Source organism: Dipodomys spectabilis, unplaced genomic scaffold (assembly GCF_019054845.1).
Source record: "Dipodomys spectabilis isolate Male_0828 unplaced genomic scaffold, ASM1905484v1 ptg000175l, whole genome shotgun sequence".
Lineage (NCBI taxonomy): Eukaryota > Metazoa > Chordata > Mammalia > Rodentia > Heteromyidae > Dipodomys > Dipodomys spectabilis.
This window is the reverse complement of record NW_024870852.1, coordinates 11,408,223-11,423,092: the sequence shown is the minus strand read 5'-3', so window position 1 is coordinate 11,423,092 and position 14,870 is coordinate 11,408,223. Positions and strand designations below refer to the sequence as shown.

General features: G+C 47.5%; 1 protein-coding gene across 1 annotated transcript in view; it reads right to left on the bottom strand.

Moving 5' to 3' along the window:
- Window positions 1-4,907: 4,907 nt before the first annotated feature.
- Chmp4b (charged multivesicular body protein 4B) overlaps window positions 4,908-14,870 on the bottom strand; it is a 40,926-nt gene continuing 30,963 nt past the window's right edge. The window contains exons 2-5 of the mRNA XM_042694674.1: window positions 11,554-11,731; window positions 8,393-8,507; window positions 7,335-7,461; window positions 4,908-5,780 (exon numbers count right to left, since the gene is read on the bottom strand). Coding sequence (XP_042550608.1) covers window positions 5,716-5,780; window positions 7,335-7,461; window positions 8,393-8,507; window positions 11,554-11,731 — 485 coding nt within the window. The 3' untranslated portion in view covers window positions 4,908-5,715. The remainder of the gene's footprint in view (window positions 5,781-7,334; window positions 7,462-8,392; window positions 8,508-11,553; window positions 11,732-14,870) is intronic.

Genomic DNA, 14,870 nt, shown 5'->3' with positions numbered 1-14,870 from the left:
CACACAATGAATGCTGTTCTCCTGTAACTTATGGTCTGCTGGGAGAGACACTTTTTTCAGAAAAGGTAAGTTTTAGCCTGGCATTGGTGGTTCATACCTGTAATTCTAGCTACTCAGGAGGCTGAGAGCTGAGGATCGTGGTTCAAAGCCAGCCTGGGCAGGAAAAATCCATGAGACTCTTATTGCTAATTAACTATCAAAAAGCCAGAAATGAAGTTGTAGCTCCTGATAGAGAATGAGCCTTGAGAAAAAAGCTAAGGGTTGCAATTGTTTCTAACATATTTATAAGATGATTTCTATGTTGCTTTGTATGTCCCTCTCCCACGGTATAACCCCCTACTTTCACTGTATTTTATGTTGGTATAATTTGTGGAGGGGAAGGGCAAAAACAAATCATTTAACTAGGGATACAGGTGGACCCATTGCAACAATGAGATGTACAAGTCGTTATGTCGAAAAATGAACTTTACAACTTGGGGGGGGGGGAGGATGGCGGGGGGAAAGGGGGGAGATGGGAAGGGATGGGAAGGGGAAACAAAGAGGAGGCTACAATGCTTGATAAGAAATGTACTCGTTATCTTGCTCATGTAATTGTAACTCCTCTGTATGGTATTTTCACAATTAAAAAAAAAAAAAAGCTAAGGGTCAGCACAAGCCCCAGTACAGGCGTGCTACACACACACACACACACACACACACACACACACACACACACACACACACATGTTGTTTGGCTGCTGAAAATGGCTTGTAAGAATCAGGGACACAGCTAGGGAACAGGTCATGACAATCATGACCAGCAAGTGAAGCTAGATATGCAACAGCACAGGATATTCATGCAAGACTCAGACTTGGTTTAAGACCCTGGGGTCCTTGTCTAAGACCCTGGGGTCCTTGTCTTGGGATTCTCTTTTGTGCTGATCCTGGGGCTTGAACTCAGGGCCTGGGTGCTGTTCATGAGCTAGCACTGTACCACTTTGAACCACAGCTCCACTACTAGTTTTAAGTAGTTAATTGGAGATAAGAAGTCTTATAGATTTTCCTGCCCAGGCTGGCTTTAAACCGTTATCCTCAGATCTCAGCCTAGTGAGTTGTTAGGATTACAGGCATGAGCTACCAGTGCCAGGCTTTGAAAGTCTTAATAATGTTTGAACCAAGGGGCCTTGTTTTCATTTTGCACTGGATCTTCCAAGTGAGGTGGCTTCAGATCATGAATGATCCTAACCAAAGCAGAGGGGTCTCATTTCAACCAAGTTGCAAACAGACCTTTTCCACTCCCTGACCTAATACTCCACTTTAAGGAACTTTGGTGACATCTTGGTAGTTTGACCATGTGGGAGTACTTATCCCTCCTCCGTATGTCAAGATGCATATTGGCTGTTTATCTGGGCACCCTGTCCAGGCCTGCTGAGTTTCCCTGTAGGATGCAGGCAGGCAGGGAGGGGCCCAACCCTGGGCCCACAGGCATTCCAAGAGAAAATGGTTTTGTAGGTTTGGAAAAGAACCACTTTGCCTCAGATATGGAAAACAGGGTGCAGCAGTTTGGGGCCTATACCCTTGGGGACCCAGCCCCAAGGCAGAGCCTCAATCCTATCAGGAGGTAGGACAGTATACCTCCCTCCACTCTTAGGGGCATTGTGGGTGAATAGGCCAGAGGTAAGGGTAGAGAGGGACAGGGAGGAGGAATCCTAAATAGATACCCTCCTGGTGGTCCAGTCCCAAGCAGGTAGGAGGAGCCCCCCTTCTACCCTCCCCAACTTGGCACAGCAAGGGCCCACTGCCTAGGAGATGGCGCCATCTTCGGGACCCCTGGAGTACTACAGCCTTGGCTGCTCAACACCTGGCCTTCCCTTGCTGGACCACACACACACACCAGTCACTGTCTGCCTCTTAGCTCCTTGGTTTGGGAAATGCCAGGCTTGAGTTAACCCTTCAGTTTTCTGAACCCAAATCTCAGCATCCTGAATAGTTAGGGTTATAACCTTGACTTACCAGCACTTAGCCAAGCATTGGCATTTTCTTTTCTTTTTAAAAATTAGGTTTTGTTTTTGTTTTCCTTTGATTGTGGGGTTTGAATTCTGGGCCTGGTCACTGTCCCTCAGCTCTTGAGCTCAAGGTGAGCACTCTACCACTTGAGCCATAGCACCACTTACAGTTTTCTGGTGGTTAATTGGAGATTTTCCTGCCCTGGCTGGCTTCCCCGCGATTCTCAGATCTCAGCCTCCTGAGTAGCTAGGATTGTGTGAGCCACCAGTGCCCAGCTTATCTTAGTTTATAAGCACAACGCATCTGATTGATGTCACCCCTTTAATTATTCTCCCCCATCCCTCCCAACCCAACTTCCCTTTCAATTTTCCTACTTCTGTAGGTTGGCATCTTCTACAAGGGAAACTGTTGTGCTTCTGTGAACCTGCCTCTCTCCCCACCATGGTGGAAGGGAAGCACTGAACAGGGGAGGCTGGATTCTTATGGCTCCCCTACTCACAATTCTGTAACCTTGGCAAATCACCATATCCTGCTGAGCCTGACTTGCTCAGCTGCAAACTGGGGCAATGATAGTTCTGTCCTGAAGTAGGTCATGGGTATGTTAAATCAAATGCCTGTTCTTAGGAAATGTTCCCTTCTTGCTCGCTGAGCTTTTGCTGCTGTTGTTGTTGGTCGTGGGGCTTGAACTCTGGGCCTGGGCACTGTCCCTCAGCTCTTCAGCTCAAGGCCACTTGAGCACACAGTACCACTTCTGGTTTTCTGGTGGTTTATTGGAAATAAGAGTCTCATTGGGGCTGGGAAGGTGGCTCAGTGGTAGAGTGCTTGCCTTGCATGCATGAGGCCCTGGGTTCGGTTCTTTAGCACCACATAAGCAGAAAAAATATAAAGTTTCATGGACTTTCCTGTCCAGGCTGGCTTTGAACTGTGATCCTCAGATCTCAGCCTCTTGAGTAGCTAGGATTACAGGTGAACCACTGGCACCTGGCATGGCTAAACTTGGGGTTTGGAGTTGTTTTTTTTTTTTTACCAGTCCTGGGGCTTGAACTCAGGGCCTGAGAACTGTCCCAGAGATTCTTTTGCTCAAGGCTAGCACTCTACCACTTTAGCCACAGCACCACTTCTGCCTTTTTGTTTATGCAGTACTGAGGAATTGAACCCAGGGCTTCATGCATGCTAGGTAAGCACTCTACCACTGAGCCACCTTCCCAGCCCTCACTGAAGTTTTTTTTTTTTTGGTCAGTTGTGGGGCTTGAACTCTGGGCTTCGGCACTGTTGCTGCGCTCGTCAGCTAAAGTGAACACTCTACACTGTGGCTTGAGCCACAGCTCCACTTCTGGTTTTTTAGTGGTTTATTGGAGATAAGAGTCTCATGGACTTTTGTGCCCAGGCTGGCTTTGAACTGCGATCCCCAGATCTCAGCCTCCTAAGTAGATAGGATTACGGTGTGAGCCACCAGTGCCCAGCTCCTCACTGAACTTTTAAAGCTCTTATTCTTACTAAAAAACTAGAGTTGGGAGACCACTGGGGTGCCAGCAAGGCCAGGACATAGCATAAAAAAGTTGTTTCTATGAAGTGGGCACTGAAGACAAGAAGAAGCCTGGACAAGAAGACAGGAACTGCTGATAGTGGCTATGAGCTGGAAGCATACCAGCGCCTCCATTTCTTCAGCTGCAATTCAGTTCATAAACACACGTGGTGTATACTAGCTCTGACATTGTTCAACGCAGGCCCAGAAACCAGCCCAGGGGTGCCCCAGGCCTTTGCATGTCTTATGACTGAGATCTTCCTATCTTTCCCTCTTCTCTTGAGTCCTCATCACCCCTCTCCCAGGGCTCCTTTCTACCAGTCTTCCTGAGCAATCTTCTTTCCAATGGCTTTCACCGTACTTGACTATTCATCCCATAACAGAGATAAGAGGAGCTGCCTCTGGGCCTGCCAAAACTGATGGTTGGGTTCCCTCAATAGGTTCAAGGTGAGAAGTCAAAGCAGCAGATAAGAGGACTCTAGGTCTCCCTGGATCTCCTGCACCAAGGAATGCCTTGGCACCCATGCCACCACAGGCAGAGAAGGTAGAGGCCGGCATCAAGCACTGGCACTGGATCTAAATTGGAAAGAACGGAGATTAACTAGGCTCAATCTCTACTCAAGTCATGAATTTTCAGATCATTGTCATTGAGTCCCAATCCTGAGTGCAACAGTCTGGGGAAGAACCACAGGGGTGAGAAACGGGCCATGAGTTGCTCTACATGGACAGGACCCCTGAAGCCTTCTAGCTTCATAAATGGGAAAATAAGACCTTTCCTGCCCCAGATATCCAGCAACGACAGTGTCCCATTGTAAACTCAGCTAGGGTTTAATCTTGAGGTTCTGGGAGGAACTGCAGATGACATACATGGCTGTCTTCTCAATACTTTGTGTTTGCAGGTACAATCAGGGATGAACATATGGAGATCTACTTGGCTGAAGGACAGGGTCCAAGACACCCCTCAGGCTATCCAGGGGACAAGAGTAAAGTGGAAAGACGAAAGGGCTTGTCAGTCACATGGTGACTCAGGAAATGAGAAACAAGTACTCATGTCCTTGTTCTTAGGCACTGCCTTAAACCTCCTCCCTGTGCTGGGCCTGGGACCTTGTCCAGTGGTAGTACCATGATTTCTGACAGTGGCATGGGCACTGACAAAAAGGAAGGGAAGACCCTGGACGGCACAACAATCAACTCACCTGAACTGGACCTAGAAGGCAGTACCCCCCAGCAAGATCTACAGTACAGAGGTTTCCAGTAAGGCAGGCTCTGTTCTTTGTTGAGACTGTCCATGTATGTCATGTAAGTCTTCCATGTATCCCCAGACACCACCAGACCCTGCTGGCCAGGACAGCGCCCCAAGTCAAATGACAGATTGATTAAACACAACGGCAAAGTATGAAAATTAATCGAGATATTTAATAGACAGTGCAAACCATAATTTCATCTGAATATAAATGTATGCACATGTTTCCAATGAGTTATCTATCAGTTATCACAAACAGCAACAAGGACCTTAGAGCTATGTTAGAAAACTGTATAGCTGGAATTTCATTCTAACAATCTCACTTGCTCTCTAGAGAACACATCCATTTCAAATCAGTGTCACAAACGCCAAAAGACAAGGTGGGGGGTGGTTGAGGAGGGCCAGAGTGGAAGACACAGAGGGCCAGTACACAGATGACAGAAACACAGCTCTGGAGGAAACCAAGACGCATTGTTACAGCTAAGGACAAGGAAAAGCCTATGGCTTTTAAAAAACGACTTTTCTGCCAGTACCATACAAGTCTTACAAAGAGATGTGCGACAAGTCAGCTGACTTAAAGGACAGAGGTTACATCTTCAGACCAGCTCTACTGCCAATGGTCAACCCTTTCCATTGAGGAGTCAGCAGTGGAGTTAGCATAGTCCAGAAGCTCAATGTTGGATTTGCAAATACGGTTTATTTTACAGAAATTCAACATTATAAACAGCAGGCACCTCCCACCCGCCCTCCCGCCCCTCCCCCCACCCGCCCCGCTGGGCGCAGACCATGCTATGCGAGTGAGCGGTGATGCTGCCTACTGCTTTGGAGTGAGAGTGGAGTGATGGAGGCTGCTTGCCCCTTGCAGCGTCCTGCCTGCCCTGAGCACGCACACGCACACGCACACGCCTGCCCACCACGCAGGCCACCAGAGTCTGTCTGGGCCCAGCCTGTGCTGACCCGGTTACATGGATCCGGCCCAGTTCTCTAATTCCTTCATGTCGTCGTCTTCCTCTTCCTTCTTCTTGGCTGTGTGAAGACAGAAAAGGCAACTGAGGCGGGTGGGCTGGGGGGCTAGGGGGGTTTGTGCCAGGACGATGCTCAAGGTGTGGACAGAGCCCTCTCTCCACAGCCAGCCTCAGGCTATCAGTAGGCTGGCTCCTCGGGGCCTTAAAGACACACACACACACACACACACACACACACACACACACACACACACACACACACACACACACACACACACACACACACACACACACACACACACACACACACCTGAAGCTCCTCCTCCGGGGGCCTAGACAGACAGACAGACACACACACACACACACACACACACACACACACACACACACACAGCTCTTCCTCTGGGGCCTAAAAGACACACACACACACACACACACACACACACGCAGCTCCTCCTCTGGGGCCTAGACACACACACGTACAACCCGCAGCTCCTCCTCTGGGGCCTACACACACACACACACACACACACACACACACAGCTCCTCCTCTGGGGCCTAAAAGACACACACACACACACACACACACGCAGCTCCTCCTCTGGGGCCTAGACACACACACACGTACATCCCGCAGCTCCTCCTCTGGGACACACACACACACACACACACACACACACACACACACACACACACACACACACACACACACACACACACGTCCCGCAGCTCCTCCTCCCGGCAGGTGGGGCCAAATCAGGGTTCCCATTCAACCCCACAGCACTCAAGGTAGAGGAAAAAGGAAAGAACCAAGCCCCCAGCTCCACCTCATGTGACTTGAATGGCCTTTGTACATGCCAAGCTGCTTGCTGGTAGCCGCTGCCCTCTGCTGCTCCAGGCAGCTGACTAAGTCTGGGCCCTCATTACACCTGGGCGAGGGAGCGGACTACAACCCTGCCACCCACAACTCCCTGGGCTCCCTCACCACACCAAATCAGCTGCTTATTAGCATTCTCCTTTCCTAGAAGTGCGACATAGAATACTTTTACCAGGAGAGGGAGAGGGAATGATGATTTTATGAAAACAATTTCTAGGAGAGGCACAGTTGCTTCCTCCCCTGCCTCCCACCCCAAGGCCGTTCTATTGCCTAGGGTTTGCAGGTGTGCACAACACAAGTTACCAGATAGGGCCAGAGCTATCTTAGACCCAAATCTTCATACCTTTCAAAATACCTGGAGGGAAACACATATCACACACACACACACACACACACACACACACACACACACACACACACACACGGACATTTGGCAGTGACACGTTTGGTTCTCAAAACTCAAGGCGGTTGGTTATTGTGGGTACCTAGTGGGGAGAGGCCAGGGCTGCTGCTAAGCCCCACAGTACACAGGGCAGCCCTCCAGCATCATCTGTCCATATCAATAGTGCTGAGGTTATGACACTTTGTTCCAGAGAAAACTAGGAAAGGACAGATGACATTGTCACTGGGGCTATCCCAAACATCCCACATGTTTGCAGCCCCACACAAGCTCAGGACCAAAGGCAGAATTAGCCCTGGGTGTATGCCAGGTGAACAAAGTTTGAAGGGAGTACTCACCAGGTTTGGATGGTAGAGCTATAGAGGGAACATTTGGTAGTGGGACTGTTTCGGGTCCACTGATATCCAGCAAATTCTTGTCTAGCTCCTCCTGTTCTAGTTCTTCTAATTCTGCCATGAGTTCATCCTGTAAATGGAAGTAGTGAGAAGTCTGTCTTGGGAGTCCTGGCCCCTCCGACATGATGCTCAGTGAACCCCAGTTTGGAGATGGTCAAAAGGAAGTGAACTCTAGGGTTCATACTCTTCAAAACACATTTGTACCAATGAACACCACACACCGTAGCAGATATTGGTGCATGTGTGTGTCTAAGGGTCCTGTGCTAGACAGAAAATGCTGGGAGAAGGAGGTATCTTTTCAGACCCATTTCTTTACCTCAGTACTGGATAGCTAAGGGAATGCTTGGGAATTCTCAATGAACTGAAGTTAGCGTGATTAATCCATCTAACTCGCCAGAAACCATGAAAAGCATGGAGCTGGAAGCTGGGAGTAAGGGTGCATGCTGATTTGCAGCTGCCTGATGGGAGCCAGAGCACAGAACGCTGTTCAGTGGCGTGGAGCTGGCCTTCAGGGGCTCACATCGAACATTTGCTAACAAGCACTTTCACTAGGGGCTGCTCTTGTATTTCAAAAACCCAAGAGGCTCAAGGTCTCAAATCACTACAGTGGCAACTGGTAGTGGCCAAGCCCTGGAAGGATCCCTAAGAGCTGTGATGTAAGTACTCCTTCCTTGGCTTCTCCTTTACCTCACAAAGAGATTCTGCAGGAAAATCATGCAAATGTCTCCAGGGCATGGCCACCTCTGCTACCTCAACTCTGGGCCCAAGGCCCACCATGGGAAGGCATGGGGCCACTGCTTATCGACCTGCCCTACTGTGACAGCAGCCTTCAAAATCTAGAACTTAGGGAGGTGAAGGCCAGATCCTGTCTATATCCAAGTCTGGAGGGGTAAGAATGGATGACATTGTCTTCCCACCTGAGAGCCTTTAGTTACATATCAAGAGACAGTCTGGTTGCCACCAGTAAGGCCTATGCCATCTGTATGTATGAAGCCATTCACCTCATCAAACTCCTCTCCAAAGCCTACAGGTTTGGAAATAGCCGTGGAAATCTCTTCTGCAAGTTCCTGCTGGTCAGCAATGTCCTGCATTAACTCATCAACTTTATCGATGTCCCTTGAAATGAAACAAACAGACTGTCATATCAGTTGATTGGTCTGGGTAACAGGGTCTTCCAGGCGGTGGCAGCCCCACTCCATACAATCAGCTTCCTAGTCCCACCCCTACTGTAATTCCCCTTGTGACTAATCAATTGTCATTACTATTTTATCCTCCCCTTAAAAACAAAGAATTGCAGAATCAAGCAGATGGAAGTGTCCAGAGATTATCCAGTTCAATACTCTGAGGAAATAAAACTTAGGCACCTGGTCAAAGTCCCACAAAAAAATAAGTAAATGTCAGGATTTGTACTGTCCAAATGTAATTCTGTACAGGCATGTAAAAATCACAAAACACAGGAAAGTCACCTGAAATGCTCTTCCCCTCTGCTCAATCCACTATGGCTTCTAGGAAGCCCCAAAGGAAAGGCAAATAGATAAACTTTTTCTTTTTGGCGGTCCTGGGGCTTGAACTCTGGGCCTGGGCGCTGTCCCTCAGCTCCTCAGGTCAAGGCGAGCGCTCTACCACTTGAGCTACAGCGCCACTTCCGGTTTTCTGGTGGTTTATTGGAGATAGAAGTCTCACAGTCTCTCCTGCCCGGGCTGGCTTTGAACTGCGATCCTCAGATCTCAGCCTCCTGAGTAGCTAGGATTACAGGCGTGAGCCACCAGCGCCAGGCTAGATAAACTTTTTAGTACAGTGTCAATCATACAAACATACAATTTGGGGGCTAGGAATGTGGCTTAGTGGTAGAGTACTTGCCTAGTATGTATGAAGCACTGGGTTTGATTCCTCAGTACCACATGAACAGAAAAAGGCAGAAGTGGTGCTGTGACTCAAGTGGTAGAGTGCTAGCCTTAAGCAACAGAATCTCAGGGACAGTACCCAGGCCTTGAGTTCAAGCCCCAGGCCTGGCCAAAAAAAACCCAAAAAACATAGAATTTGCTCACCATAATCTACACACCATGCATAATCTGCAAACCACGCATGGGATTTACTGTGCTCTGTGCTAGGGGTCTGGGAAGAGACATAAATGAAGCAGATGCAGCCCTTGTCCACACAGCTCAGCCCAATGAATATCCACCCTCAGACAAGACCTCCCTATGTGAAGTCGCTCTTCCTGCAACCTCAATTTTCTACAGCAGGAAGCAACTTTCCTGTAATTATTTTAGAACTTGACGTCTATACAGTCTGTTATAAATACTCAACCCTGCTTTGCAGCACAAAAGTAGCTACAGACAATGGTAAATTAAGGGCATGACTGTGGAAGGCCCACAGGCTGCATTTTTGCCAACCCCTGTTCTATAGCACAGCCTTGGTAACTAAAAAAGAAGCAAGATGGGCTCTAGGCACCCCTAAATACAGGTTACTAATTGAAGAACTAAGCCAAACAAAAAATTTATTTATGGGAAAGTGCTCATTTACAGCTCAGTTACTTGGCCATGAATTCCCATCATAACAGTATTGTTATGTAGCTCTAAGGCCACTAACATAAGAAATAGCCACATAGAGGAAGGAGAAGGCTAAGGGCAAAGGCATAGCCAATAGGACAGCCACAACCAGAGAGCGAAGACAGTGGCATAAACTTCCATCAAAAACAAATACAAGGGCTGGGAAAGTGGCTCAGTGGTAGAGCGCTTGCCTTGCATGCCTGAGGCCCTGCGTTCGATTCCTCAGCACCACATAAGCAAAAAGAAAAAAGTCGGAAGTGGCGCTGTGGCTCAAGTGGTAGAGCGCTAGCCTTGAGCTGAAGAGCTGAGGGACAGCGCTCAGGCCCAGAGTTCAGGCCCCTCGGCCGGACCCAAAAAAAAAAAAAAAATACAAAGCTGGGTACCAGTAGCTCATACCTATAATCCTAGCTTCTCAGGAAGCTGAGATCTGAGGATCACAGTTCAAAGCCAGCCCAGATGAAAGTCCATGAGACTCTGATCTCCAATAAACCGGAAGTGGCACTGTGTGCTCAAGTGGCAGAGCACTAGCCCTGAGCTGAAGAGCTCAGAGACAGTGCCCAGGCCTAGAGTTCAAGCTCCAACAACTGACAAAAATAAAAATAAAAATACAACGGGCTGAGAATGTGGCTTTGTGGTAGAGTACTTGCCTAGCATGCATGAAGCCCTGGGTGGATTTGATTCCTCAGTATCACATCAACAGAAAAGGCCAGAAATGGTGCTGTGATTCAAGTGGTAGAGCACTAGCTGTGAGCACAGACAGGTTCAGGCAGAGCCCAGGCCTTGATTTCAAGCCCCAAGACCAGCAATCAATCAATCAATCAATCAATCAATCAATCAATCAATCAATCAAGAACAGAGTAAACAGGACACTGGTAGCTGTATCCCAGTACTCAGGAGGCTGAGGCAGGAAGACTGTGATTTCAAGGCCAGCCTGAGCTCTCTCTATATAGTAAGACCCAGTGTCAAAAACCAAAACTTGTTGGGCACTGGTGGTTCATGCCTGTAATCCTAGCTATTTAGGAGGCTGAAATCTGAGGATCTCAGTTCAAAGCCAGACTCTGAGCCTCTTATCTCCAATTAACCACCAGAAAACCGAAGTGGCATTGTGGCTCAAAGTGATAAGAGTGCTAAGCCTTGAGCAAAAGGGCTCTGAGACGGTACCCAGGCCCTGAGTTCAAGCCCTATGGCCAAAAAAAAAAAAAACCTTTAAAAAAAAAAAGCTCCAGAGCCCTAGGATTCAGTGTACACACCGGGGCCCTGGCAGCATTAGGAAAGTTGAGACCGTAGATGATATAAACCTAGTCCTACCCTCACTCACAGTAAGCCAAGGACAATCAGCTCCTCTCTCTGGAACACAGGTCTCTACTACCAGAGGCTTGAGTGAGAAGACCTTCTACTGACTTTCCCAACTTGAAACTATGCCCATCACAATAACCTGGAATCAGGCAAAAGGTATTTTTCATCCCTGAAATCTGCTTGGAAACAAAGGCAGCAGGTACATTATCCAATTTAAAGAGTTCCAAGAAAGAAGATAAATTAGAAGAAAGGTACAAAGGACCTGCCCAGGCCACGCTGAGCACCCCTTGCCCTTCCATGCCAGCAATAATACATACATGTTGTCATGGGCGGCCTTCATGGCCTTAGCAGCGTAGCCCATGTTCTTGAGCACCTCGGTGTTGGTGTTGGCATTTTCCAGGGCCTCACGCTGGAACTCAATGGTTGAAAGGGTGCCATCAATCTGTGCCAGCTGTTTCTCATACCTCTTCTTGCGCTTCAGCGCCTGAAGGGCAGCTATGGAGGAACAAAAGAGTTTCAGCAAGCCCAGACACAGGGCAATGTCCTAGTAGTCATTGAGCCCCCGGGCCCCCCCCCCCCCCCGTACCCCCAGCCCTGTACCCATGTTGCTTCCACTACCATTGGAAGTTAATGATCTTCTACACAATAATATACTTCATTTTCTAAGATATACAAAATTTGCATATCTCAAAATGTAGCCAGGAAGCAAGCACACAATTTGACTATGGTAACCAAGCCCCCCTCCTCCAAATTAAAGCAGGAGTCACCCAGAGAAAGAATGTACTCTGAGGTCCAACTATAGCTCATAGACATAGGTAAGCTACTTAAGATTCCCAGACAGGTTCATTGTAAGAAAGGAATGAGATAATGTACAGAAACACGTGGCACATTAAGCAAAATAAGACACCCAAAGCACCACGGAAACTCTAAGTACTACAGTGCATCATTAAAGTGCCATTTATTGTAGAGTAAATAGGAGAAGCAGTTGCCCAGGTCATCTGCTGGTAAGTGTTCTAGTCTGTATAACCTCAGCCTCTCCTTTTCCCACAAGAGACTCAGAATGACAGTACATGACCCCAGGATAGTTCTCCAGGAACACTGAGATTACAGACTGGATTTGCTCTTGAATATCCTGAGTGCAATTTTCTTATTAAATGGATTTTATATAGTCAATAGCATACTAATTTTTAAATTAAAGTTACCCTAATAATGCTTCTTTTTCTCTAATACATCTTCAGTTGGCAGCCACTCCTTGTAAGCCAATCCAAAGTTTTTCTGATGTCCATCTATATCTCTAAATTCCCTAAGCAAGAAATTATCTGGAACTAGGTACGTACTAGAGCTGGGCATGAGAGGCTTACACCTATACTCCTAGCTACTCAGGAGGCTTGAGACTCTTATCTCCAATTAGCCAGCAAAAAAAAGCCTGAAGTGGAGCTGTGGCTCAAGTGGTAGAGCGCCAGCTTTGAGTGAAAAAGCCAAATGAAAGCACAAGACCCTAAGTTTAAGAGCCTCAGGGAGGGGGAGGGAGATGGGGAGGAGGAGGAAGAGAGGAGGAAGAAGGGAAGAAAGAGAAGGGGAAGAGGAGGCACACAACAAGAAAAAGAAAAATTATCTGGAAGCAAATACTCAGATACCTCAAGGAGGTAGCAAGAGACCCATAAATGAAATAATAATTACATTATTCATCTTTCCAGATCAGCATGCAGTACAATTATGGGTACAAAATAGCAATGCTTTAAGTTGAATTCCTAACTCCATAGTTTTTGGTTCTTTTTTCTTTTCTTTTTTTTTTGGGTGCCAGTCCTAGACTTGAACTCACGTCCTAGGTGCTGTCCCTGAACATTTTTGCTCAAGTCTAGTGCCCTACCACTTGAGCCATAGCCCCAATTCTGGCTTTTCTGGTGGCGAATTGGAGATACGAGTCTCACTCACTTATCTGTCAGGGCTGGCTTTGAACTGCGATCCTCAGATCTCAGCCACCTTCATAGCTAGGATTTCAGGCATGAGTCACTGGCTCCAACTTCAACTATATGTTTGACAACTGACTGCTTCTATATGTAGCCAAAGTCTAAAGGGCCAAACCCAATGTTTACATAAATGCATACTGGTTTGTAATGTTTTGCCTATTTCCCCCCAAAATTCCTGTTTGTATTACAAAATTGGCTGAGTTAACGACAGCTAATCCAAATATCCAAAGAGGCACCTGAAATAAATACCTTTCCTGCCAAGGAACTCCCAGTGTCATTTGTAAACACAACAGCTTTAATAATGGAACTCTAACCCAGGCTAGTAGAAGTGTAAGAGGTTGCTTTTGGATGGGAAAAAACAGGCTTTGGAATCTCCATATTTAATTATGCCTTTGCCAGTTCCAAGAGAGTAATTACAGCAGCAATTACAGAATCTAATAACTAGCTTTATTGGCTCTGAAAGCTGAAGCAAAAACAACACCAACCATGTTGAAACAAACATTGCTCTCCAGACAGTTGCTTCATTAGACTCTCCCACAGCTTCTGGGAAGAAAGCTATGGACGAGCTATCCGAAGAAGCGGAGACCACAGGGAAGATACTCAGGTTTGGAGACCCCTTTAGCAAGGCATCTACTAGTGAGAACAGAAACCATCTTCACAGAACATGCCACTTTAACACAACACAGAGGAGGCGCCTTTGTCCTAGACAGAAGTCAACTGGACTTCTCTCTGAGGAGGTACTGGGGATGAAGGCAAGTCTGTCTGCCTTCCTGAAATCTGTTCCATATTCAGTACGGGTGAAGACCAGCTCAGAGCTACACAACAGATGCTAAGTAGTGACTGTACACTCCCTACTAACAAAGAGAGATGGTGTGGCAAGAAGGGCCCTGAACCTGCTCTCACTAATGGGAATGCTGCCTGCAGTCCTTTCAAAAACCAAGTCCCATACTTGGTCACCACCTGGCAGAAGGCTCAGATCTGAGGGGAAGCAACAAGCACTTGCTTCACACTCTCAGCTTGAATGACACAGTGAGCACAGACACACTAAAGAGGACACTTCCACACAAGTGCAACCCTGGGCCTCCAGTCAAAGTGAGAATCCGAGGGACCCCAATTCACCTCCCACCATGACTCAGATGCTCCCGACTCATCCTGCCCATGAATCAACCTCAGATGTTTAGGAAGTCCCTATCCAGGAGAACCATATCTGGCTTTCCTGACACCAGCCACTTTGCCGAAAGTGTGCTGGGGGGCGGGGGTCATCTGTCCTCTGCCCTGTGCATGCAAACAAGAGGCCTACAGCCAAAATTCACAAAGTTTACCAATATCAAAGAAGCTCACCATTCTGTAGGGACAGGAGCAACCATTCTTGCACCAGGTAGCATCAGTGAGCTCACCAAACCGTAACCAGTTAAAAGTTAAAGCTGGTTGCTGGTGGCTCAAGCCTGTAATCACAGGTACTCAGGAGACTGATATCTGAGGATTCTAGTTCAAAGCCAGCCCCGGCAGAAAAGTCCATGAGACTCTTATCTCAAATAAACTACTCAGAAAAAGCTGGAAGTAGCACTGTGGCTCAAGTGGTAGAGTGGGTTGGCCTTGAGTAAAAGCTCAGGGATAGCACCCAGGCCTTATTTCAAGCTCAGGACATCTGCTCATACAAAATA